This window comes from Panicum virgatum, chromosome 5K, assembly GCF_016808335.1.
Source record: "Panicum virgatum strain AP13 chromosome 5K, P.virgatum_v5, whole genome shotgun sequence".
Lineage (NCBI taxonomy): Eukaryota > Viridiplantae > Streptophyta > Magnoliopsida > Poales > Poaceae > Panicum > Panicum virgatum.
This window is the reverse complement of record NC_053140.1, coordinates 22,092,028-22,114,906: the sequence shown is the minus strand read 5'-3', so window position 1 is coordinate 22,114,906 and position 22,879 is coordinate 22,092,028. Positions and strand designations below refer to the sequence as shown.

Below are 22,879 nucleotides of genomic sequence, written 5' to 3'. Positions count from 1 at the left end.
CGTAACACAAGTATACATCCCACACGAAGGCGAGTCAGAGATAAAACATTCCATAATATTTCATACCACATAGATAAGGGGTGTAATTTACATCAAAGTTTAAAGCTAGCAAACTGAAGTTCTAGCTTTTACAAACTTTATTCCAAAGGAACTTAGCGAAGTTTAAAAGAAACTAGGTGTAAGAGAGAAGTTCTGCAGCAGAAAGAAAACACGACTATATATAACCGTCGTAGGGTAGATGTCATGGTAAGCCCGAACATGACATCATTCAGCCAAGTCATTACTGGCCGGGGATGGTTCCCATTCCATAGACCAACCAGCAGGTAAAACACTAGGCCAAGGCAAACTAGTGTTTGGTTCCTCACAAGTCATTCCTGAAAACAAAGTCACAAGCAAGACTGAGTATACTAGTACTTAGCAAGACTGACCCGTCTTAGGATATATCATAGCCCTTTAACTAGACATGCAAAGCTTGTGAAGGTTGTGGGGTTTCATTTGCTGAAAAGCAACAAAGAGTAGATCCTTACTTTCAAATTTTAGCTTTCAGGTTCTAGTTGGATTAACCAGTCTAGATAAGCATATATCTACACAAACATGGTAGAGAGTATAATTGCATTCAATAAGATTAAATATCATAAATGTTTCACTTCTTACTCTATGTGGCAAAGGGATCAAGCAGTCTCAATATCCGCGAAAAATGGACGATTTTGAATTGAATTTCCAACCTTGCAAGGGTAAACCTAACACACACGCTTGGAGCACTGACGAGTCACTCCCAAGCAACCGTTTGCTTCTCATTCCGGTTCATGGATCAGTGCCACTCTCCCCGACTACAGAGAACCACCACATCTCTGTACCCGTGGTGTTGCAACATAAATTTAACTTCCTATCTCTAAGAGAGAGTGGGGAGTATGTCCACTTGCCGGGCCGATCAGTTACTAGGCTTGCCGCGTACCATATTTACGGCATGTGTCTAGTACTTTCAAACGCTTAACCACCGCTACCACACACTGCGACCTTAACAAGTTCATCAACACAGACGGACTTCAACAAATCCGTCCATGATCCTTATAGTGATTGCATGAAAGTAAACAATCAACTCCTATAAAGCTCGCGAGTGACAGGCAATCACTTGACTTTTACCGATCCTATTAGCATAGCATTTACTCAAACTCAGATCTAGTGTTCAATCAATAGGAACATAGAATTATGCATCTAAGGTTTTCATTCAACTCCAATAACTTAAATGCACAAGTAAGAAGTAATAAGTGGCATAATTTGAAATATTAGGATTATGCACCGGAGCATGCCTTCAGTGGTGTCTATGGGGTCAGTAGGTGTTGTCTCTTCCGAAATAGAGTTCAGGACTTCAGTTACTTCAACAATATTAGCTTGAGCTTCAGAGAAATTTCCCGTCTGGCTCCTGGATGAGCTCGTATGTTCCGTCTGCTAGCGAGGTTGTTTCTATATGCAATGCAGAAGTTTAAAATTAGTGAAGTGCTTGAGTATAGGTTTCCTTCACTATAAAGTTGAAGACCAATAAAACAACCATTTAAGATTAAACTTAAAAGTTTCACTTTACTGGGCAATTGTTTATAGAGCAAAAGTGAACACAATTAAACTGCATAAATTAACATGAAAAAGGGGTTTTATTTCAAAAAGGATTTTTAAAAGAAATCTTGAAGAATATAAACAAAACACTCAAAAGAAATTTTAAAAGCACTAACTAGAGTCTACTAATAATTTTAGAAAAAAATTATGCAGGGTTTGACATACTCTAAAGAGCATGTGGTCAAAAGCTCACTCAAAATAAAGCTTTGGAAATAAAGATATAAATAAAGACAACTATAAGTGAATCCTATTTTTAGAATTAGCTACACACAAAAAAAAACAGATCAAACTCATAGCATAAAACTGTAGAGCTAATTACAAGGAACACAACAAAATTAATTTGACATTTTTTGAGTTTTATATATTTTTCTAGAATTTTTCGAAGTTCAGCACATAAAATAAGGAAAAGAGTTTTAATATTTTGCAGAAAGGACCCTGGAAGGTTTTAAAGAAATGCAATCAGGTCCTTGGTCCAAGGAAGGAGATGACAGGGGGGTTCGCCGGATTCCGACGGCGCTGGTCGCTGGCGGCCAGGGCCGAGGGGCCAGGGAGCACGAGAAGGTCGAGGCGAACCTCTGGGTAGGTTTGGATGGGGCGCGGGACAGCTAGAGGAGGATCGTCGGCAGGGAGCAGGGCATGGCGGCGGAGGTGAACGGCGATGGCGGCGCTCCGGTGACGGATTGGCAGGGAGAAGGGGCTGGTGAGCTTCGTGGGAGCAAGGCGGAGCTAGCTAGGAGGTCGTGGGGATCAGGGAGGGTCTGGAGCTGCGGGTCCACCGTGGGCAGGGACTCGTCGGAGTTGGAGGAAGATGGCGGCGGTGTGTGTACGTCGGCGAAGAAGCCCGGCCAGGATATTTATAGCACAGAATTGAGAAGGATAAGTAGAAGAAGAGGTCCAGAAGATGATCTCGACCGAGGGGAGCAAAACTGGCGGCGGGCAGGGCAATCTGCGGCGGCCGGTGGTCATGGCGTGATGGGGAGTTCTGAGGGCGGCGTGGCGCGGGGTGAAGGGGCCAGCAGAGGCGGTGGACCGGTGGCGGGGATCTTGTGCTTGATGCGTGGAGCGGTGAGGCAGCTCGGGGAGAAGATTCAGTGGTGGTTGGGCTCGCCGGAGTTGCAAAACAGAGGCGGCGAGCTGACGGCGCCAAGTGGAGGAGGCGAAAAGCGCCAGCGAGGGGTGAAGTGGGGCCAGGGAGAGTCAGGAAGGCTTGGCGGCACGCCAAACGGCGGCGCGGGCGGCCGGTGGGTGAGGAAAATAGCGGCGGCGAGCGGCGGCGCTGTTCCGGCCAAGCGGGTGGTAGAAGAAAGGTTCCAGGGACTAATGTGGAAAATGTGAAAACCTCAGGGGCTTCAGTGTAATCTAAAATTTCCCACTATTCTAGGGCTCAAATGAAAAGGTGCTCAAAATGAAAGTTATTCAATTTTTCAAGATCTACAACTTTCATGTTGTGCAAAATTTCACTAGATCAAAGGATTTTTAAATATTTTCAAAATTTCAAAAGAACTCTATTTAATAAAGGAAAATTACTTCTTGGTAGCAAAATACAACAAATTCAGGACTTACTTGCAATAAAGATGCCAAAGCAATGATTGCGAGCACTCTTGCAAGAAAGTCCTTCACAAATTTGGAATTAATTCCTAAGCCAAAACTTTTGCAAAAAGGGGCTTGTAATTTTTCCATAATTACAAAAATACCCTTAATTTTGCATTGAAAATAAATAAACTTTCATACAAGAACAAACACAAATTTCACACATGATCCTATGTTCTAATTACTGGACACCTGAAGTGTCACAACCTTCCCCCCTAAAAAGAATCTCGCCCCGAGATTCTGGATTAGGAATGGACTGGGATGTTAGGTACCTGGATTCGTCCTAAGGAAATCGGGAAAGTTTTGTCGGAGATAGTGCTCGGTTTCCCAAGTAGCTTCTTCCTCGGTGTGATGATTCCACTGAATCTTGTACATTTTAACTTTTTCCCTTCTGGTACTTCTTTCCTTGCTATCGAGAATTTTCATTGGGTACTCCACATAGGATAAATCTGATTCTACTTTCAGATCTTGTTGCTCGATAATTTCTTCAGGAACTTTAACACATTTCTTGAGCTGAGAGATGTGGAATACGTCATGGACAACTGCTAACCGAGAAGGAAGCCGAATTCGGTAAGCCACTGGTCCACATATTTCAAGGATCTCAAAGGGTCCAATGTAGCAAGGCGCTAACTTTCCTTTCAAGCCGAATCGTTGAACACGCTTAGTTGGAGATACTCGCAAATATACGTGATCCCCAACTTCAAATTGTAACGGCTTTCTCCTCTTATCTGCATAGCTCTTTTGTCTGGATTTAGCGGCTTTAAGATTTGACTGAATAACTTTCACCTTATTCTCCGCCTCAGTTACTAAATCAGGTCCAAAAATTTTGCGTTCTCCAGTCTGTGACCACCTCAAAGGAGTCCAACATCTTCGGCCATACAATGCTTCGAACGTTGCCATCTTTAAACTGGATTGATAACTGTTATTGTATGAGAATTCTACTAGAGCCAGACATTTATCCCAGTTCTTGTTATACTGTATGACACATGCTCTGAGCATATCGTCAAGTATTTGGTTTACTCTTTCAGTTTGTCCATTTGTTTGAGGATGATAAGCAGAGCTACGAATCAACTTGGTTCCAAGAGAAGCCTGTAGCTGCTCCCATAAATGTGCAACAAATTGCATTCCTCGATCAGATATAATTGTCTTGGGTACACTATGGAGACGAATTACTTGATCAAGATAGATTTCCGCATACCTTTTAGCGGAGTAAGTAGTATGCACTAGGAGAAAATGAGCAGTCTTGGTTAATCTATCAATGATCACCCATATTGAGTCATGCTTCTGAGATGTGTTGGGTAAGCCAACGATGAAGTCCATACTAATGTCCTCCCATTTCCAAGATGGAATTGACAAAGGTTAAAGTGTGCCTGCTACCTTGAGATGACTGGCTTTAATTCTCTGGCAAACATCACACTCAGAAACGTACTTAGCTATCTCCCTTTTCATTCTGGTCTACCAATAATTCTGTCTAAGATCTCGGTACATCTTGGTGCTACCCGGATGAATGGAGAACTTTGAGAGATATGCTTCATCGAGAATTTTCCTGCGGAGTTGATGGTCTTTGGGAACAATAATGTGATTGTCAAACCACAGAACTCCCTTATGATCCAGATGAAAACACTTATACTTTTCTTTACCCTGAGCTAACTCTTGTTTAATGATCTGGACACTTTTATCACGTAGTTGCACCGAGATAATACTATCTTGAATCGTAGGCTTAATAGCTATGTGATTCAAGCTCCATTGCAGAACCATTTCTAGGTTCAGTTTCCTCATTTCATTGCATAGAGTTTCATTGAATGATTCCGCCTCTAAGCAATGGCAGTGTGACTTGCAGCTAAGTGCATCCGCAACCACATTTGCTTTGCTGGGGAGATAATGCACTTCAAGATCGTAATCCTTGATGAGCTCTAGCCATCGTCTTTGTCTCTTATTCAGATCAGCTTGTGTGAAGATGTACTTGAGACTCTTATGGTCAGTGTAGATATTACAATGGGTTCCCATAAGATGATGCCTCCATATCTTGAGAGCTTGGACAACTGCTGCTAACTCAAGATCATGAGTAGGATAGTTCTTCTCATGAGTTCGAAGTGCTCGTGATGCATAAGCAATTACTCGGTTATCTTGCATAAGTACGCATCCAAGTCCGGTGCCAGAAGCATCACAATAAACATCAAATGGCTTGGTGTTATCTGGTTGAGCTAACACTGGAGCAGCGGTTAGTTGCGCTCGAAGAGTGTGGAATGTTTCTTCACACTTGTCATCCCAAACAAACTTAACTCCTTTCTTTACTAACTCCATCATAGATTTGGCTATTCTGGAGAAATTTGGGATGAAGCAGTGATAATATCCGGCTAAGCCAAAAAAACTTTTGATCTAATGGACTGAAGTGGGAGGCTTCCAATCCATTACTTCCTGAACCTTGCTTGGATCAACGAATATGCCTTTACTGGAGATAGTATGTCCCAGAAATTTCACACTATCCAGCCAGAATTCAAATTTCGAGAATTTAGCATAAAGGTGATGATCCCGTAATCTTTGGAGAACAACTCGCAAGTGGTCAGCATGACCCTCTTCATTCTTGGAATAGATCAAGATGTCATCAATAAAGACAACAACAAACTTGTCTAGCTCTGGCATAAACACCGAATTCATCAGATACATAAAATAAGCCGGTGCATTGGTAAGGCCAAAAGACATAACCCGATACTCATAGAGTCCATATCTGGTAGAGAAGACCATCTTCGATATGTCACAAGGCTTGATTTTGATTTGATGATAACCAGAACGAAGATCAATCTTAGAGAAAACTTTAGCTCTAGCTAACTGATCAAACAGGATGTCAATGCGGGGAAGATGATACTTATTATTAATTGTTACCGCATTGAGGGGTCTATAATCCACACATAGCCTCAAACTATCATCCTTTTTCTTCACTAATAGGGCTGGGCAACCCCAAAGTGAAGCACTTGGTCGAATGTAACCCTTGTCCAGAAGATCTTGAAGCTGGATCTTTAATTCTGCTAACTCATTTGGTGGCATCCGGTAGGGTATTTTAGAGATAGGAGCTGTGCCTAGTTGTAGTTCAATCACAAACTCAATATCTCTATCAGGGGTTAGTCCGGGCAAGTCATCCGGAATGACATCCGCATACTCGCACACTACCGGAATGTCTTCAAGTTTGATATCTTTCATGGCAAAGGTACAAGGAGAGATGCACTCTTGTGATGGAAGATAAAGAGTAGTGGCTCCTTGGTATGGTGAATCAATCTCAATAGCTCGGGAAGAGATATCTAATAGTACTCTATGTTTGCTCATCTAGTCCATACCCAGGATAACATCCATACCTTCTAAACTTAAAGAAATCAAGTCGGTTTTAATCAACTTGCTACCCAACTGAATTGGCACATATCTAAGGATTTGATTGGAAGCTATTTTACCACCAGGCGTGGTAATCATGTATGGTGCCTTAGTATGATTAGAATCCAATCCTAGTCTTGCCCCACATTTAGTACTAATAAAACTATGAGTTGCATCAGAATCAAACAATATGACTGTAGGATTATGATGGATAGTGAATGTACCCGTCAAAATTGGTGCGCCCTCCGGAAGTTCAACAAGAGTAGTAAAGTTGATCTTCCCTTGCCTGACTTGCATGACTTGCTTCTTACCCTTGCCCTGGTTGTTCTGATTAGAATTCTGACCTTGGGCAGGCTTCTGATTTCGGGGACAATTACTGGCGAAGTGCACAGGACTTCCACAAGTAAAACAGCGGTTATTACCATTCACACGGTTGGGCTGTTGGAAGTTCGGCCTTGGCCCAAACTGTTGCTGTTGAGGCATAGGAGGTCTAACTGCTCCTTATTGCTGGGGTGGCCTGAAAACCCATTTGTCGGATGGAGGATTTCTCTGTGGGGCCCTGGGAATTGTGTTCTGCACCAAACGATACCTCGGTGGCTGCGCACCAGAGGGTCTAGTTGGTGCCTTCCGCTTCTTCTCAGCGCGATGCGCTGCTATGCAATCATCTTGAGTAATGGAGAGATTTACCAGTTCATTGAAGCTGTCGGGGCGGACAAGGTTGAGGCGCTCCCTAAGCTTGGTGTTGAGACTGCGCGAAAACGATCCCGCTTCTTGGCATCGCTATCAGCATGATAGCCCGCGTATTGGCACATGTGGTTGAAGACCTGTGCATATTGTAGCACCGTGCAGGTTCCTTGTGTTAGTGCCAAAAACTCATTCATTTTCTGGTCCATGAGTCCTTCAGGAATATGATGCGCCCTGAAGGCGGTCCTGAATTCGTCCCAGAGGACTACATGGTCAGCAGGTAGCGTGGTGCGATAATTGTACCACCAGATGCGGGCAGTGCCACGTAACTGCTGGGCAGCGAAGAGAGTCTTATTAGCTTCGGAGCATGGGACTGGCAGTAGAGCGAATTTCGACTCAATAGTCCGAGGACAGGCATCTGCGTCCAGGGGCTCATCGGTCTTGTGGAACAGCGGGGGCTGGGTACCAAAGAATTCCTGATAACCAGCTGCCAGGGGAATATGATCATCACGTCCTCGTTGCTGAGAGCGTGGATGATTTTGTTGCCCCTGCACTAGTTGCCGTAGCTGCTCGGTCTGCAAGGCCATTACTTCCGCCAAATTCAGAGGTGGTGGTGGCGGTTGCTGAGATCCACCAGCTTGGCCATGGCTAAAGCCTTCGGGGGTACCATGCGTTGAGCCCACCATCTGAATCATGGAAGGTATCCATTAGATCACAGTTCAACTTTGCTTCCATTATCAAATGGTATAGTGCAAAACATAGCATATCAAAAGAGCACACAGACAGTTGAAAATAGAATGATGCTGATTGCAACAACATGCATATCTCACATGCTATTCAACCAATTCAGCTAAAAAATGTAAGGAAAGACAAAGTTTCCATACAGACATGGCCATTTATTCCAAGCTTCATATTACAGTCATGGCGGTGGATATGCTACAAAAGTCACAACCTACTCCCATACTACTATGCTACAATAAGTGATGTTTCCATCCAGGCTATCTTACATCACTTCCTATTTACATAGTTCTACTTCTAAGGGAAGTCAAGCCTAAGAGCTTCGACGATCTAGAAATCATCGAGGTTGCCAACTGAAGACTCGCTACCAAGAGAAAGGTCTTTGCTCTGAGCTTCGGGCTCTAGACCTTCGTGCTCAGAGTCAAGGTCAGAAACTCCTTCAATCTCTTCGAGGTCTTCTTCTTCATTTCTCGCAGGCTGGTCTGGGATATCGGGTGGTACTGGCGGCACTTGGAGAAACTCGATGTAAGCATTAGCATCATCAAGTTCCAGAGTGAGGTCCTGAACCTGCTCCTAAAGAAACTCTATTACTATATTGCGCTGGCTGATAAGGGCATCGTTCTCAACGATCTGGTCCTCTCGGTGGCCTATCGTCGCCTCGTTTTGGGCTATCACCTCGTCTCGGGCGGTAACTGCTGCCAGAAGCTCTTCCACCTGAGCAATTTGCCTGTCCAACTTGCTATGAGTGACTTGTGCCTCACTAGCCAAGTGGATAATGCCGCGGCGTTGTAGCTCCTGATGGCGAAGCTGGGCGTTCTTGAATCTGTCCATCATACTCACCATATCTCCCGCTGAATCACCAAGTAGGTGTGCACAATGTTCCACTCGAAAAGACCACTCGGGGTCATGGTTGTTTGCGGTGGGAAAAAGACCGCTAGGGTACTCTGCCACTTCATTGGGATGCTGCTCGCAGAAGGCAGTAATAGCCTCTAGAGCGGCGGCTTCAACCGTGTCGGCGAGGCGATATCCAAATGTCTCAATCTCTAGGTTGCCAACGAGCTCGGAAAGGGTGCTGTGGTATGGTCATCTTCACAGTGCAACGGGTAACTCCTACCGCTGTGTATGTGAAGCAGTCGTACTGGGGCTGCTCAGTATAACAAAAGAGCTGGAGAGATTCCCACAGAAGACGAGGAAAACCCTCCCAGTGAGTCCGTTGGTGTGGGTGTGGCCCGCACCATCCTGAGAAGTGCTCGAAACATCAGCCATCTGAAACAAAAATTCAAATGGTGAGATGTCGCCCAAAAAGGGACAAAAAGTTGCAGGATATGGTTTATTGAAACGTAAAGTTTCAAAAGAATCATGAATGATCCAACTATAACAAGGCTAGTTGATCACTTGAGACTTCCTTGAACAAACGATCAAGGGTACAAAACTCGATCTAAGCCCAAGTAGTTTACCTCTCCTAAGGTCAACTAAATCTAGGTTCAGAACAAAGCACTCACCAAATTAAACCAAACAAGCACTCTAGAAATCCTTAAAAGATGTTCAAGCATAACATTTAAGTTTTAGCAATGCATGCACGTTCTATCGTCCTCACAACCAAAAATAATTGCCAAATACATTTGGTCTTACGTGGTTAGTTTCGGTGGCATACGTCTCTCTCTCTAAAATCTAGTTGACAGATCCTAACCGTTCTTAGCCTATCGAACCATGGTTAGTATACCTGCAGCAAACATATAGTTAATAGCCACCTTATAATACCCATAAATCGTCACCCTAGGGCTTTACGGTCGAAGCACAATCCTTAACGAGTCCAACACATTTTTGTAAACACTTTTGTTGAGCACATCTTTTATTCAAAATCTTTCTAAGGTTTGTTGTACCATCCGGAGTATACTTGTCTGCTCTGATACCAGCTGTGGCAGAACCAGTTTGAATTACACCAGTTCGAGTGCGCATCGCACCTCTACCGGTATAATCATTGGTCTGTCGGGTAACATCCCGATGAAACCACTGAGTATCTGATCATAACACAAGTATACATCCCGCACGAAGGCGAGTCAGAGATACAACATTCCACAATATTTCATACCACATAGATAAGGGGTGTAATTTACATCAAATTTTAAAGCTAGTAAACCGAAGTTCTAGCTTTTACAAACTTTATTCCAAAGGAACTTAGAGAAGTTTAAAAGAAACTAGGTGTAGGAGAGAAGTTCTGCAACGGAAAGAAAACACGACTATATATAACCGTCGTAGGGTAGATGTCATGGTAAGCCCGAACATGACATCATTCAGCCGAGTCATTACTGGCCGGAGATGGTTCCCATTCCATAGACCAACCAGCAGGTAAAACACTAGGCCAAGGCAAACTAGTGTTTGGTTCCTCACAAGTCATTCCTGAAAACAAAGTCACAAGCAAGACTGAGTATGCTAATACTCAGCAAGACTGACCCGTCTCAGGATATATCATAGCCCTTTAACTAGACATGCAAAGCTTGTGAAGGCTCTGGGGTTTTTTTTGCTGAAAAGCAACAAAGAGTAGATCCTTACTTTTAAATTTAAGCTTTCAGGTTCTAGTTGGATTAACCAATCTAGATAAGTTTCTATCTACACAAACATGGTAGAGAGTATAATTGCATTCAATAAGATTAAATATCATAAATGTTTCACTTCTTACTCTATGTGGCAAAGGGATCAAGCAGTCTCAATATCCGCGAGAAACAGACGATTTTGAATTGAATTTCCAACCTTGCAAGGGTAAACCTAACACACACGCTTGGAGCACTGACGAGTCACTCCCAAGCAACCGTTTGCTTCTCATTCCGGTTTATGGATCAGTGCCACTCTCCCCGACAACAGAGAACCACCACATCTCTGTACCCGTGGTGTTGCAACATAAATTTAACTTCCTATCTCTAAGAGAGAGTGGGGAGTATGTCCACTTGCCGGGCCGATCAGTTACTAGGCTTGCCGCGTACCATATTTACGGCATGTGTCTAGTACTTTCAAACGCTTAACCACCGCTACCACACACTGCGACCTTAACAAGTTCATCAACACAGACGGACTTCAACAAATACGTCCATGATCCTTATAGTGATTGCATGAAAGTAAACAATCAACTCCTATAAAGCTCGCGAGTGACAGGCAATCACTCGACTTTTACCGGTCCTATTAGCATAGCATTTACTCGAACTCAGATCTAGTGTTCAATCAATAGGAACATAGAATTATGCATCTAAGGTTTTCATTCAACTCCAATAACTTAAATGCACAAGTAAGAAGTAATAAGTGGCATAATTTGAAATAATAGGATTATGCACCGGGGCTTGCCTTCAGTGGTGTCTATGGGGTCAGTAGGTGTTGTCTCTTCCGAAATAGAGTTCGGGACTTCAGTTACTTCAACATTATTAGCTTGAGCTTCAGAGAAATTTCCGTCTGCTAGTGAGGTTGTTTCTATATGCAATGCAGAAGTTGGAAATTAGTGAAGTGCTTGAGTATAGCTTTCCTTCACTACAAAGTTGAAGACCAATAGAGTAACCATTTAAGATTAAACTTAAAAGTTTCACTTTACTGAGCAATTGTTTATAGAGCAAAAGTAAACACAATTAAACTCCATAAATTAACATGAAAAAGGAGTTTTATTTCAAAAAGGATTTTTAAAAGTAATCCTGAAGAATATAAACAAAACACTCAAAAGAAATTTTAAAAGCACTAACTAGAGTCTACTAATAACTTTAGAAAAAATTATACAGGGTTTGACATACTCTAAAGAGCATGTGGTCAAAAGGTCACTCAAAATAAAGTTTTGGAAATAAAGATATAAATAAAAAGAACTATATGTGAATCCTATTTTTAGAATTAGCTACACAAAAGAATAGCTCAAACTCATAGCACAAAACTGTAGAGCTAATTACAAGGAACACAAGAAAATTAATTTGACATTTTTTTGTTTTTCTACATTTTTCTAGAATTTTTCAAAGTTCAGCACATAAAATAAATATAAGAGTTTTAATCTTTTGCAGAAAGGACCCTGGAAGGTTTTAAAGAAATGCAATCGGGTCCTTGGCCCAAGAAGGAGATGACAGGGGGGGTTCGTCGGATTCCGGCGGCGCTGGTCGCCGGTGGCGAGGGCCGAGGGGCCAGCGAGCACGAGAAGGTTGAGGCGAACCTCTTGGTAGGTTTGGATGGGGCGCGGGACGGCCGGAGGAAGCTCGTCGGCGGGGAGCAGGGCACGGCGGCGGATGTGAACAGCGATGGCGGCGCTCTGATGAGGGATTAGCAGGGAGAAGGGGCTGGCGACCTTTCGTGGGAGCAAGGCGGAGCTAGCTGGGAGGTCGTGGGGATTAGGGAGGGTCTGGAGCGACGGGTCCACGGCGGGCAGGGACTCGTCGGAGTTGGAGGAAGACGGTGGCGGTGTGTGTACACCGGCGAAGAAGCCCGGCCAGGCTATTTATAGCCCAAAATTGAGAAGGATAAGCAGAAGAAGAGGTCCAGAAGATGATCTCGACTGAGGGGAGCAAAATCGGTGGTGGGCGGGGCAATCCGCGGCGGCCGTCGGTCGTGGCGTGATGGGGAGTTCTGAGGGCGGTGTGGCGCGGGGTGAAGGGACCAGCAGAGGAGGTGGAGTGGTGGCGTGGATCTTGTGCTTGATGCGTGGAGCGGTGAGGCGGCTCAGGGAGAAGTTCCAGCGGCGGTTGGGCTCGACGGAGTTGGAAAACAGAGGCGGCGAGCTGACGGCGCCGCGTGGAGGAGGGGAAAAGCGCCAGCGAGGGGTGAAGTGGGGCCAGGGAGAGCCAGGAAGGCTCGGCGGCACTCCAAACGGCGGCGCGGGCGGCCGGTGGGCGAGGGAAACAGCGGCGGCGAGCGGCGGCGCTGTTTCGGCCAAGCGGGAGGTAGAAGAAAGGTTCCAGGGACTAATGTGGAAAATGTGAAAACCTCAGGGGCTTCACTGTAATCTAAAATTTCCAACTGTTCTAGGGCTCAAATGAAAAAGTGCCAAAAATGAAAGTTGTTCAGTTTTTCAAGATCTACAACTTTCATGTTGTGCAAAATTTCACTAGATCAAAGGATTTTGAAATATTTTTGAAGTTTCAAAAGAATTCTATTTAATAAAGGAAAAGTACTTTTTGGTAGCAAAATACAACAAATTCAGGACTTACTTGCAATAAAGCTGCCAAAGCAATGATTGCTAGCACTCTTGCAAGAAAGTCCTTCACAAATTTTGAATTACTTCCTAAGCCAAAACTTTTGCAAAAAGGGGCTTGTAATTTTTCCATAATTACAAAAATACCTTTAATTTTGCATTGAAAAAAATAAACTTTCACACACGAATAAACACAAATTTCACACATGATCCTATGTTCTAATTACTGACACCTGAAGTGTCACAAATTGCATCAATATGAGTATGTTGTGCAACATTAATCCAAAACCTTGGCTTACCTTTCCATTTGAATTCAGCTCAATGACTCACCCAATTAGATTTGAAGATTTCTGCAAAGGTTAGTCCACAAATGCAACAAATATCTATACAAGTATTAACTCTAAGGTTCATCAATCAAACTTGACACCATGTCAGTTTGACCGAAAAAGACATTTCAATCTATGCACCATGCTTAATTTAAAACGCCTATGAATGTATTTCCGGACACACATTCAAACTAGAGCATACGGGGACAGATGAAGGAAGCATGAAGCATGATTGAGCTTTATTCAAATAGAGATAAGCATGAGCACGAAACTGGTGATCCTCGGGTGACCTCCCGGCAGGGCTTTGTTTAATGTCAAAAGTAGGACATTGAGAGTTCTTACCACAATGGGTTGTTGATGAAGAGTTCAACATTGTGACCACGGCAACTCCTCTCATTTTTTTCTTTTTTTTCTTTTATGGAGCAAGAAGCAAGAAGCAACACATTTCCATACCAAGATAATGAATTGGTATGAGAAGAATTTACTTGGGTACTCACATACCTGCCCACACTTGGAGTTTGCATTGTTGGGCAACAGAACTTCAAGTGCATGGAGTTCAAGTCTCCTTCCGTAGTTGTTTCTCCACCAAGACATATCGAGGTGTTGTAGTTGTTGTAGCTCACATGTTCGTAGGCGTTGTCTATCCATCGTTCTCTTTGATCTTCCCCTGGAATGGTTTGTGATCAAAAATACCCGAAGGAAAACTATACCCTAGAACATGCTCTTACTTTTTATTGAAAGGAAAATAAATAAGTAAATAAATATATGATAATCCAGACTATCTTCCGGCAGTGTTTTTTTTTTATGGTCATAAGCTCGACCATGATAACTCTTGCAGCTATCATTGGTGATGGGTCATTATTTCACCACCAATTGTTTAAGCTAGCTATAAGGTTAGTGCCATGGTACACGCACGAAATCTGCAATGTTTACAATAAACATATACATCTACAACCAACCTTCTGAAGATTTTGCCGAAGAGGACTATAAGGTGGTTGTAGTTCTCGTGTGTGCACGGTGCACTAATCATGCCTAACTCTGGAGTTGCATTGAATGAGCATGGTTTACATGGTATTTTAAAAGTGAAACTCCCATGCTCATGTGTGAAATCTTTTTCATCACACTCTAGAGTTGGCGCCTCACAAAATTCCATAGCACATTGATTCTCCATCTCAAGGGATTCATTGTGAAAGGTCGACATTGATTCTCGATCTTGGTCGAGAACAACATATTTTGGGCCAGCGGGAAGAGGCTCAAACTCGATTGAGGATGATGATGATCGTTCGTCTTTATAAAGGTGAAGGCTATCTTCCGAGTCATATCCTTCGGAAGTGGCAGATTTTGCAACTTCCAAGAGAACTGGCTCGGATGATACGAACGGAGATGTATGCATTATCTCCTCGAGCGGACATGTTTGCAACAGAAAATGATTTACCATGGATTTTTCTAAACAAGAGGTAGCAGTAGCAGAAGCATTTTCCCTTGGCATTACATCTAGGCTCCCATGAGATGCTAAAAGTTTTTCTAGCGGGTAGCCTAGGAAAAGATCAAAATTGAGGATATTGTAGATGTGAAAATCTAAATGCACCTCGATTTTGTCTAAGGTTAGCAACACAACACTTGCGACCCCCCGACATTCAATAGTGTGTCCAAAGGGACAATATTTGAGTAGCTTGTCGGATGGTCTTAGCGTAGCATCGCCTAACAAAGTATACTCTAAGTGCCATGGCATGATGTTAACCTCCACGATGGGGTTAACATGGGCTTCTATGGTAATTCCTCCTATAGAGTATGCAATGATCGTGGAGGGTTTAGTCGTCCATACGTCTTTGAAAAAGCATCTTGCTCCATCTGACCATTCCTCCTTTATGACCTCCTCGAGAAATGGTTTATTAAGAGGATTGGGAGGAGGAGAAAGAGGTACCGTAGGACTAAGAAAAGGTTCTGTCAGGACATTGTGTAATTGATTGATACTGATAGAAGAAAGTTCCTCCCTTAATTGGGTGTCGTGGAGATTCGAGGTGTTCGGGATATTTCCTAAAGGCTCATCCTTGAATCGGGAAGAGAACTCCGAAGGTTAAATTTCCTCTTCCTTCGGTGTTCGTGGTTTGGGAGAGGTCTCAACAGACGAGACTCTCATGGCTCGACACGGATTCCTCACGATGAGGTTCTCCTTGGTCGGTAGGAAAGTAAGAGTTTTCTAAGAAACTATCCAAGATTTCTCTCCCTTCCACTGGAGTTGTTTGTGAAAATGATCCTTCGGCGGCGATGTCGAGGTTTAGGGTAGATTTCATGTCTAAACCCGAGCAAAAAATATTCAATGACACATCGTTGGGTATAGATAAGTCTGAGCTAGATGCCAAAATGCGTAAGAATCTAGCCCACGCTGCACCTATGGACTCCTTCTCTAATTGCTCAAAGTTGAGAATGTCAATCGGTAGGGAGTTTATGTGTTTAGTGAAAGAGAACGAGTGACAAAGTCAGCTTGAAGCTCTTCCCAATCTCCGCTCATACTCCCTATCGTGAGGGTGTACCATTGTTCCACCCTCCAAATGAGAGAGAAAGGAAACAATTTCCACCGCAAGGTTTACTGTGTCATGTCTGGGATTACCAAGCTTGAACATAGTTCCTCGAATCCTTGCAAATGGTCAAGGGGGTCATCATAGATCACTCCAGAGAAGAGTTGTTTCCGAACCATGGCTAAAAAGCCCGGGTCGAGTTTGTTGTGTAGACACTTGATATGTCTTCTAAAGTGATGTGTTTATGTTGAGTAGAACTAAGCGATGAAGCTATTTTTTTGCAGGAATGGTCTCGACGACTTGGACAAGGAAGTTTGTTGTGGTCTGTAGTGAGATGAGGGTAATTCTGGGTATTTCTGAGTCTATAGATAATTTTGGTAACTGGTATTGACTTGTATTTAGATGCATGGGTTTACTCAAGGATTATATTGTAGGATAAATGTATTTGCAATGATCTTGGAGATAAGCCATTTTATTGCTTATGAAATGGCATGCTTTTGATGTATCTGCTAAGATGAGTTGGTGAAATGCACAATTAGTTAACTATATGCATGTATAATTTAAGATAGATTGATTTATTTTTTTGAGTTATATGCATGGGAGGTCCATAAACTTGTAAGAGTGTGTCATATAGGTCCATCAACTTCGAAAGTGCATTTTTGGGTCTCTAAACTTTTTAAGTCGTTCACCGCAGGTCCATACCCCTCCACGTGAGCAAGTATCGATGACATGGCGTGCTGACTGGGCATCTTTATCTTTCATGCATCTCTCCTTCCTCTCTCCACGCCTTCCTCTCTCTCTCCCACCCATCCTCTCTCCTTGCGCCGATGGCTCCCACCCTCCCTCTCTCCCTGCGCTGGCGCCGCTCGTCCCGCGCCCCGCCACTAGCTCGCCGCTGTGCTCCACCTTCGCCCTCGCCGCCGCTGCGCTCCGCCTTCGCACTCGCCGCCGCGCCCCGCCACCGCGGCACGGCGACCAGCAGGAGGACAGCTGGCCATGGCTCGCTCCCTCCCTCCCTTCCTCCCTCTCTCACTCTCCCACTCCCTCTCCCCAGGCGCGCCGCCCCTCGCCATGCTCCAGGTGTGGCGAGGCGAGCCGCGGCGCCGCCTCCTCCCTCCCTCCCTCCACCGCCAGCGAGAGCGCGGCGGGGCGGAGGCGGCCGGCGAGCGTGCCCCATCGGCCTCGAGGGCGCCTGGACGCGGCCCCGGAGCTCCGTCCCGGCCGGACCCACGCGGGGCCAAGGCGGTGGCGGCCGGAGGCCCGCGCCGCACCGGAGCCCTACGAGGAGGCCACCGGCGAGCACCCGCGAGCGCGCATGCGGTGGCGCCGGCCGAGCTCGCCCCTCCTCCCAATCCCGCGCCGCGCCCGTTCCTCTCCCTCGAGCTCCTCTGCCGCGTGTGGAGACCGGGCTGCCGGGCCCCCATCGAGCTCCGCGCGCGGCCGAGCTCCGCCGTGGGGCCATGGCGCGGCTCGAGCTCCCGTCGGCACTCCTCCCTCTGGTCCATGGCGGCAGCGGCCATGGCGTATGCCCGCGCGGGTCCATGGCACGGCGGCGGCCTCCCCGCGCCGGTGCTCCCTCCAGATCCGGTTCTCTCGGTGCGGCAGCGAGCCTCCTCGCGCACCTCCTACCAACGTGGGCGGCGCGGGGCGGGATGGCGGCTCCAGCGAGTTCCGCGGGCCAGGGGCTACCCCGGCGGTGGAGGAGACGCGGAGCAGAGGCGCCCCCTCGCCGCGGAGCTCGTCGGCTGAGCGGAGCCGCGGGGCCGCCCTCCCTCCCTCGAGCGGAGGTGCCCCCTCGCCGCGGAGCTCGCCGGACGAGCGGAACCGCTTGGCACCTATGTCTGGAGGAAGAAGAAAGAGTGGCGCCTAGTCAGCGTGCCACATCAGCGCTAGCTGCCCACATGGATGCGTATGGACCTCCGGTGAACGACTTAAAAAGTTTAGGGACCCAGAAATACACTTTCGGAGTTGATGGACCTATATGACACACCCTTACAAGTTTATGAACCTCCGATGCATTTTACTCTATTTTTTTTGTTGGTGGTAGCTTTTTCTTGGCGGTTGGCGGCCAAGGAAACAACTATTTATCTTAGCGGTAGAGGGCTGCCAAGATAAACCCAAGGCCTTGGTGGTTGAGGGCTGCCAAGATAAAACTTTGACTTGGCAGTTCTTTGCTGCCAAGAAAAGCTATTAACTTGGCGGTGCAGTAGAACCGCCAAGAAAGTCATTCTTGGCAGCTGGCTGTCAAGGTTATCAAATTTCCTTGGCTCTCTATTCTTGGCGCATTTGCTTGGCGGTCAGCCGCCAAAGATGATTTCTTTGGCGGTTTTAGTATATTCCTTGCGGTTTTGGACCACCAAGGCAATTCTGGATTCTGGCAGTGAGATGAGTTATTTCTTTGAGACAAATGTTTAATCCTAAGCACTCACGTATGTCGAGAGAGAGATGAACGACTGGAGAGAGGTTACTCACGTTTCTGGCAAGGTACTCCTTGGCCTGGAGGTTGATGTTGACAACCTCGTACTCGGCGTCCACCTCCTCCAGGCAGACCAGCACCCGCGCCACGTTCGTCTGACATCACCCGCCCGAACACCTTCCCCGGCGCCATTGCGTTCGTCGTGTGCCCACCATGCGATGCCTGCCGACTGCCGAGAGTTGTGGTAGCTGGGGTGTGCGGTGGCCGCTTCTGCCGTACAGGATGGGGAGGGGAGTCACTGCCCCCGCGCCATCGGCATCGGTGGGTTGGAGAGGTTCCGTGTCCGTGTGTTTTTTTTTCTTTCTCATTTCTCGTCTCAACTCTCAACGGGGCTGGAATAGTTAAGAGGCATTCACGAATACGGTCGTAGGACATTGGGCTTCCAATGGGGAATCATGTTACGGCACAGAAGCGGAATGAGATGAGATCATCGAGATGACGAACGGCAGCTGGTAGGATGAAGTCTGCCTGGTGTACTGGGCACATGGTGCAAACTTGCCAGGACTCCACTGGCGTGCAAACAATAACCAAGCTAGTACAATTTTATTCAACGACAAACCAAGCGCACACAAAGCCGCCGCATGTACATTATGGATGAGTTGAGCAATACATATATTGAATCAGCATTAAGCGTGCGTGAGGTCCTGTGCGATCAAGGCTTGTTGGCACCCGCAGCCGCAGCCATGGTGGCGCCGAGCTTCTTCATGGACGGCCTCGCCATGAGCCTCTCCCACCAGGCCTTGACGTGCGGGTACGAGTCCAAGAGCGGCGCGTGCGGCGTCACCATGAAGTAGAAGGTGTGGGGGAAGTGGTTGAGGTCGGCGAAGCTGAGGAAGTCCCCGGCGAGGTACTTGCTGGTGGCCAGGCGCGCCTCGTACACCTCGAGCACCTTGCGGAGCTTCCCCAGGCTCTCGTCCACCACCTTCTGGTTGGTGGGGACGCCGCGCATGGCCGGGGCGATGAGGCACTCGTACACCACGGGCGACAGCGCCGGGTTGTACTGGTGCGCCTCCACCTCCGTCCACACGTCCACCATGGCCGCCTCCCGGAGGTTGCCTTCGCGCAGGAGGTCGGCCTCGGCTGACTTGTACTTGCGGAGCACGTACTTGCAGATCGCTCGGGACTCTGAAAACAAACGTAGTAGTAAGTCAAGAAATCAGCAAGACTCGAGAGACTTGTTGAGAGTGACAGCTACGGTGCCAATGCAAAAAATCAGAGCCAGCAGTGGTGTACCGAAGAGCACGACATCACCGTCCTGGAACGCCGGGATCTGGCCGAACGGCTGCAAGAAGAGAAGAACACCGAGTAAATTAGTCGCTTCTACTCTGCCACTCATGGATCGGAGGTCGAGAGAGCGATGAACGACCGGAGAGTGAGAGAGGCTACTCACGTTTCTGGCAAGGTGCTCAGGGCCCTTGTGCTCCTTGGCCTGGAGGTTGATGTTGACGACCTCGTACTCGGCGCCCACCTCCTCCAGGCACACCAGCACCCGCGCCACGTTCGTCGACCTCGCCGGCCCGAACACCTTCACCGGCGCCATTGCGCTCGTCGCGTGCCCACCAGCTGCGATGCCTGCTGAGGGTTGTGGTAGCTGGGGTGTGCGGTGCCCGCTACTGCTGCCGTCCTGGAAGAGGCGAGAAATCAAGTGGTTTTAATGGGAGTGCTGGGTCCGCGTAGTAGGTAGTTGTGGCGGTCTCCCGAAGCATCAAGCCGGCGCCGGAATGATGGTTGAAAAAGTGCGTCAACGTCAGCAGTGATGCCCGGACAGTAGTCGCACCATAATCGGCTCCAAATACATGATCCGGATGTATTTGGTTTATTTATCCCCCACGCCCCAACTAATGATCTCAGCAAAAAAGATTTCGTCCGAGGCAAAATTCAATGCTTAGCTTACTCGCAAAAAAATTATAATGCTTACCTAAATAAAACTTCAAATGGCAAAACTGTTAACTACAACCTCACAAATTTCAACTCAAAACTTCCCCGAATTTTGGGTCCAAGGTTTGAAGAAAAGTTGAATCCAAATTGTAAATTTTCAACATGAGGAGCCCCATATGAGATTTGAATCCTTGTTAATGATAGGTGTTGAGGAGTACTCGCTTGAGATTAAGAGTTTGGGTGGAGAGAGAGGGGACAGGAGTGACTGTGAATTGTGAACATGAAAGGAAGTTTGCCGGATGGGTGATTTTTCATCTCAATTTTACTATAAAGAGATGGTTGCTCACTTTATTAAATCAATAGAATGTTCTTGATAACAAAGGTTTCACTTTGTTTGGCTGGCTGTGGCTGGTGCTGATTTACTGTGGGAGAAAAGTACTGCTGGCTGGCTAGTAGCTGGTGTGATTTGGTGTGAGAGAAAAGCACTTGTATATTGCTTCCTGAGGTCAGGCTGACGGCATCTTCATGAGTTCCGCGACCTTCTTCACGCTGGGCCTTTCCTTGACCTCGGCGATCCAGGCCTTGACATGTGGATACGCCTCAAGCACTGACGCATGGGGTCCGCCCAGCAGATAGTAGGCTGCCGGGAAATGGCTGATGTCCGCTAGGCTGACAAAGTCTCCGGCTAAGTACTTGAACTTGGACAAACGTGCCTCGTAAACCTCCAGGGCTGTCTTCAGCTTCTCTAGATTCTCCTTGACAATTTTCATGTCGGTTTCCCCACCCAGGAAACTAGGGACGACCAAGCTCTCGAAGATGATGGGCGACATGGCGCTGTTGAAGTGCGCGTTCTCGACCTCGAGCCAAACGTCCACCATTGCAGACTCGGAGAGGTTGCTTTCTCGGAGGAGATCGGACCTGCCTTTGCGAAGGATGTACTTCGAAATTGCACGGGACTCTGTTGAGATGTACAATTTCATGTGTGTAAGTCTACAGTTGCACATAGTAAAATTCCATATTAAGGGGGGGAATAGAATATAGAATGATCCTACTCTACTAATTATTTCTGAGCACTGTGTTTTATTCGCCACAAATACTGTGAAACAAATATATTACTGGTACTTATGTTTAATTGGAGGCAACGAGTTCGTCTAAGAATAGCAGCATTGTTTGACTTCCTAATCACACAATCTCTTTAACATAATTATCTCCACATACTACCATGATGCAAGCAATGACATCTGTAAAATCTCTTTCAATAATTTTGGGCTGAACCAAGCAAGAAACGAGCATTGTTGGTTGAAATCTCACCAGAAAGAATCAGATCACCATCCTGGAAAGCTGGGACCTGACCGAAGGGCTGCATGAACAAGTAGTACAATGTAGACATGAGAGACCTCGCGCCAGCTGATAAGGGAGGATTAATTGTAGACAGCGTGGATTCAACAAAGGAGGTGATGAGTTACATTGCGGGCAACATGCGCTGGGCCCTTGTGCTCGCCGGAGGGCATGTCGACGGGCACTACCTCGTACTCTGCGCCAACCTCCTCCAGGCAGACCAGAACACGTGCCACGTTCGTCGACGCTGCTGGCCCGTACACCTTCATTGCCATTTCCTCTGTATGTGGTCTTCTCGTGCGAGAATAAGATGAAGATGAAGGTAGGAGGAGTCTGTGATTGTGCCTCTAACTGGAGAAGAAGACTTGCTTTATAGAGATTTGAGCTATGTATGGGTCAACTCTTGGGGCTTTGTGTTAACCAAAGATAATCATGTGATCGCTTTCTTTAGATCACCATGCGTGGAAACTTTGGAGAAGATAACTACTCCCTTTGAAGTTCACGTATTAAATCTTTAGCATCATATGTGACTGATTCATGGTGACTCAAAATTACTTTTCCCAATGCTGTTTGAGATATAAAATTAAGGCAAAATAGATGATATGGTCCTTGAACTTTCGCTGCTTGGTCAAGCTAGTTCTTCAACTTTTAAATCAGCCAATCTAGTCCTTCAATTTTTATTTTTAGGTCAAACTTATCCTTATGCTGAACGCAATGTTCCATATTGGTATGAGACTAATGCGAAATGTATTTCTGCCCTTGGCTCCTTCCCCTCCTCAACTTCCACAACACTAGAAATTGTTTTGTTAGTGATCTAACGAAATTGTTGGAAAGGATGCTAATTATACTTAAAAAATATGGCGACCGCTTGTGAAATATGCTTTTGGAAGAGTACTGATACGGCCAAAACTAACTCCATATGCAAAAATCATGCAAATGAATAGAACTTCCCTAAAAGCTCTACTATGACTATGCAAAGTCTTGAGACAACTAGAAATAATATTTATGCAGGTTACATGTGTAAAATTTAACTCATTGTAAAGTGATTTAAATGATGTGTTTGTGGCTTCATCTAGATGGGGATTGCCAACATTATTGAAATGAGCTAAATTCAAATCATTGTAGAATTCTACATTTCAGTGGCATGTGTACCCCCCCCCCCCCCCCCCCCTCTTCTTCCTATGGCAACGTCCTCCATCCTGCCCTC

The 22,879-nt window shown here is 46.1% G+C and overlaps 3 protein-coding genes across 3 annotated transcripts; 1 reads left to right on the top strand and 2 right to left on the bottom strand.

The window, feature by feature from the left end:
• The first annotated feature begins 2,247 nt into the window (after positions 1–2,247).
• Positions 2,248–2,946, top strand: LOC120709787 (spidroin-1-like). Its single transcript, XM_039995437.1, has one exon. The coding sequence runs from the start codon at positions 2,248–2,250 to the stop codon at positions 2,944–2,946; it is 699 nt and encodes a 232-aa protein (XP_039851371.1).
• Positions 2,947–18,966: 16,020 nt separating this feature from the next.
• On the bottom strand, positions 18,967–20,094 carry LOC120706944 (probable glutathione S-transferase GSTF1). Its single transcript, XM_039991704.1, has 3 exons — positions 19,847–20,094; positions 19,690–19,738; positions 18,967–19,581 (listed from the first exon to the last, which is right to left on the bottom strand). Exons 1-3 carry the CDS (start codon positions 19,994–19,996, stop codon positions 19,109–19,111), a joined length of 672 nt encoding a protein of 223 aa, XP_039847638.1. The 5' UTR covers positions 19,997–20,094; the 3' UTR covers positions 18,967–19,108.
• Positions 20,095–20,819: 725 nt separating this feature from the next.
• Positions 20,820–21,982, bottom strand: LOC120710597 (probable glutathione S-transferase GSTF1). Its single transcript, XM_039996233.1, has 3 exons — positions 21,801–21,982; positions 21,646–21,694; positions 20,820–21,292 (listed from the first exon to the last, which is right to left on the bottom strand). The coding sequence occupies exons 1-3, from the start codon at positions 21,945–21,947 to the stop codon at positions 20,841–20,843; spliced, it is 648 nt and encodes a 215-aa protein (XP_039852167.1). The 5' UTR covers positions 21,948–21,982; the 3' UTR covers positions 20,820–20,840.
• Between the last annotated feature and the right edge of the window lie 897 nt (positions 21,983–22,879).

Excerpts from the sequence above, each read along its gene's own strand:
- LOC120709787 (XM_039995437.1), top strand. The coding sequence starts at position 2,248 with ATGGCGGCGGAGGTGAACGGCGATGGCGGCGCTCCGGTGACGGATTGG.
- LOC120706944 (XM_039991704.1), bottom strand. The coding sequence starts at position 19,996 with ATGGCGCCGGTGAAGGTGTTCGGGCCGGCGAGGTCGACGAACGTGGCG. Across the intron at positions 19,739-19,846 it reads CTGAGCACCTTGCCAGAAAC|CCGTTCGGCCAGATCCCGGC; the intron begins GTGAGTAGCCTC and ends CTCTTCTTGCAG. Across the intron at positions 19,582-19,689 it reads CGGTGATGTCGTGCTCTTCG|AGTCCCGAGCGATCTGCAAG; the intron begins GTACACCACTGC and ends GTTTGTTTTCAG.
- LOC120710597 (XM_039996233.1), bottom strand. The coding sequence starts at position 21,947 with ATGGCAATGAAGGTGTACGGGCCAGCAGCGTCGACGAACGTGGCACGT. Across the intron at positions 21,695-21,800 it reads CAGCGCATGTTGCCCGCAAT|CCCTTCGGTCAGGTCCCAGC; the intron begins GTAACTCATCAC and ends TTGTTCATGCAG. Across the intron at positions 21,293-21,645 it reads TGGTGATCTGATTCTTTCTG|AGTCCCGTGCAATTTCGAAG; the intron begins GTGAGATTTCAA and ends ACATCTCAACAG.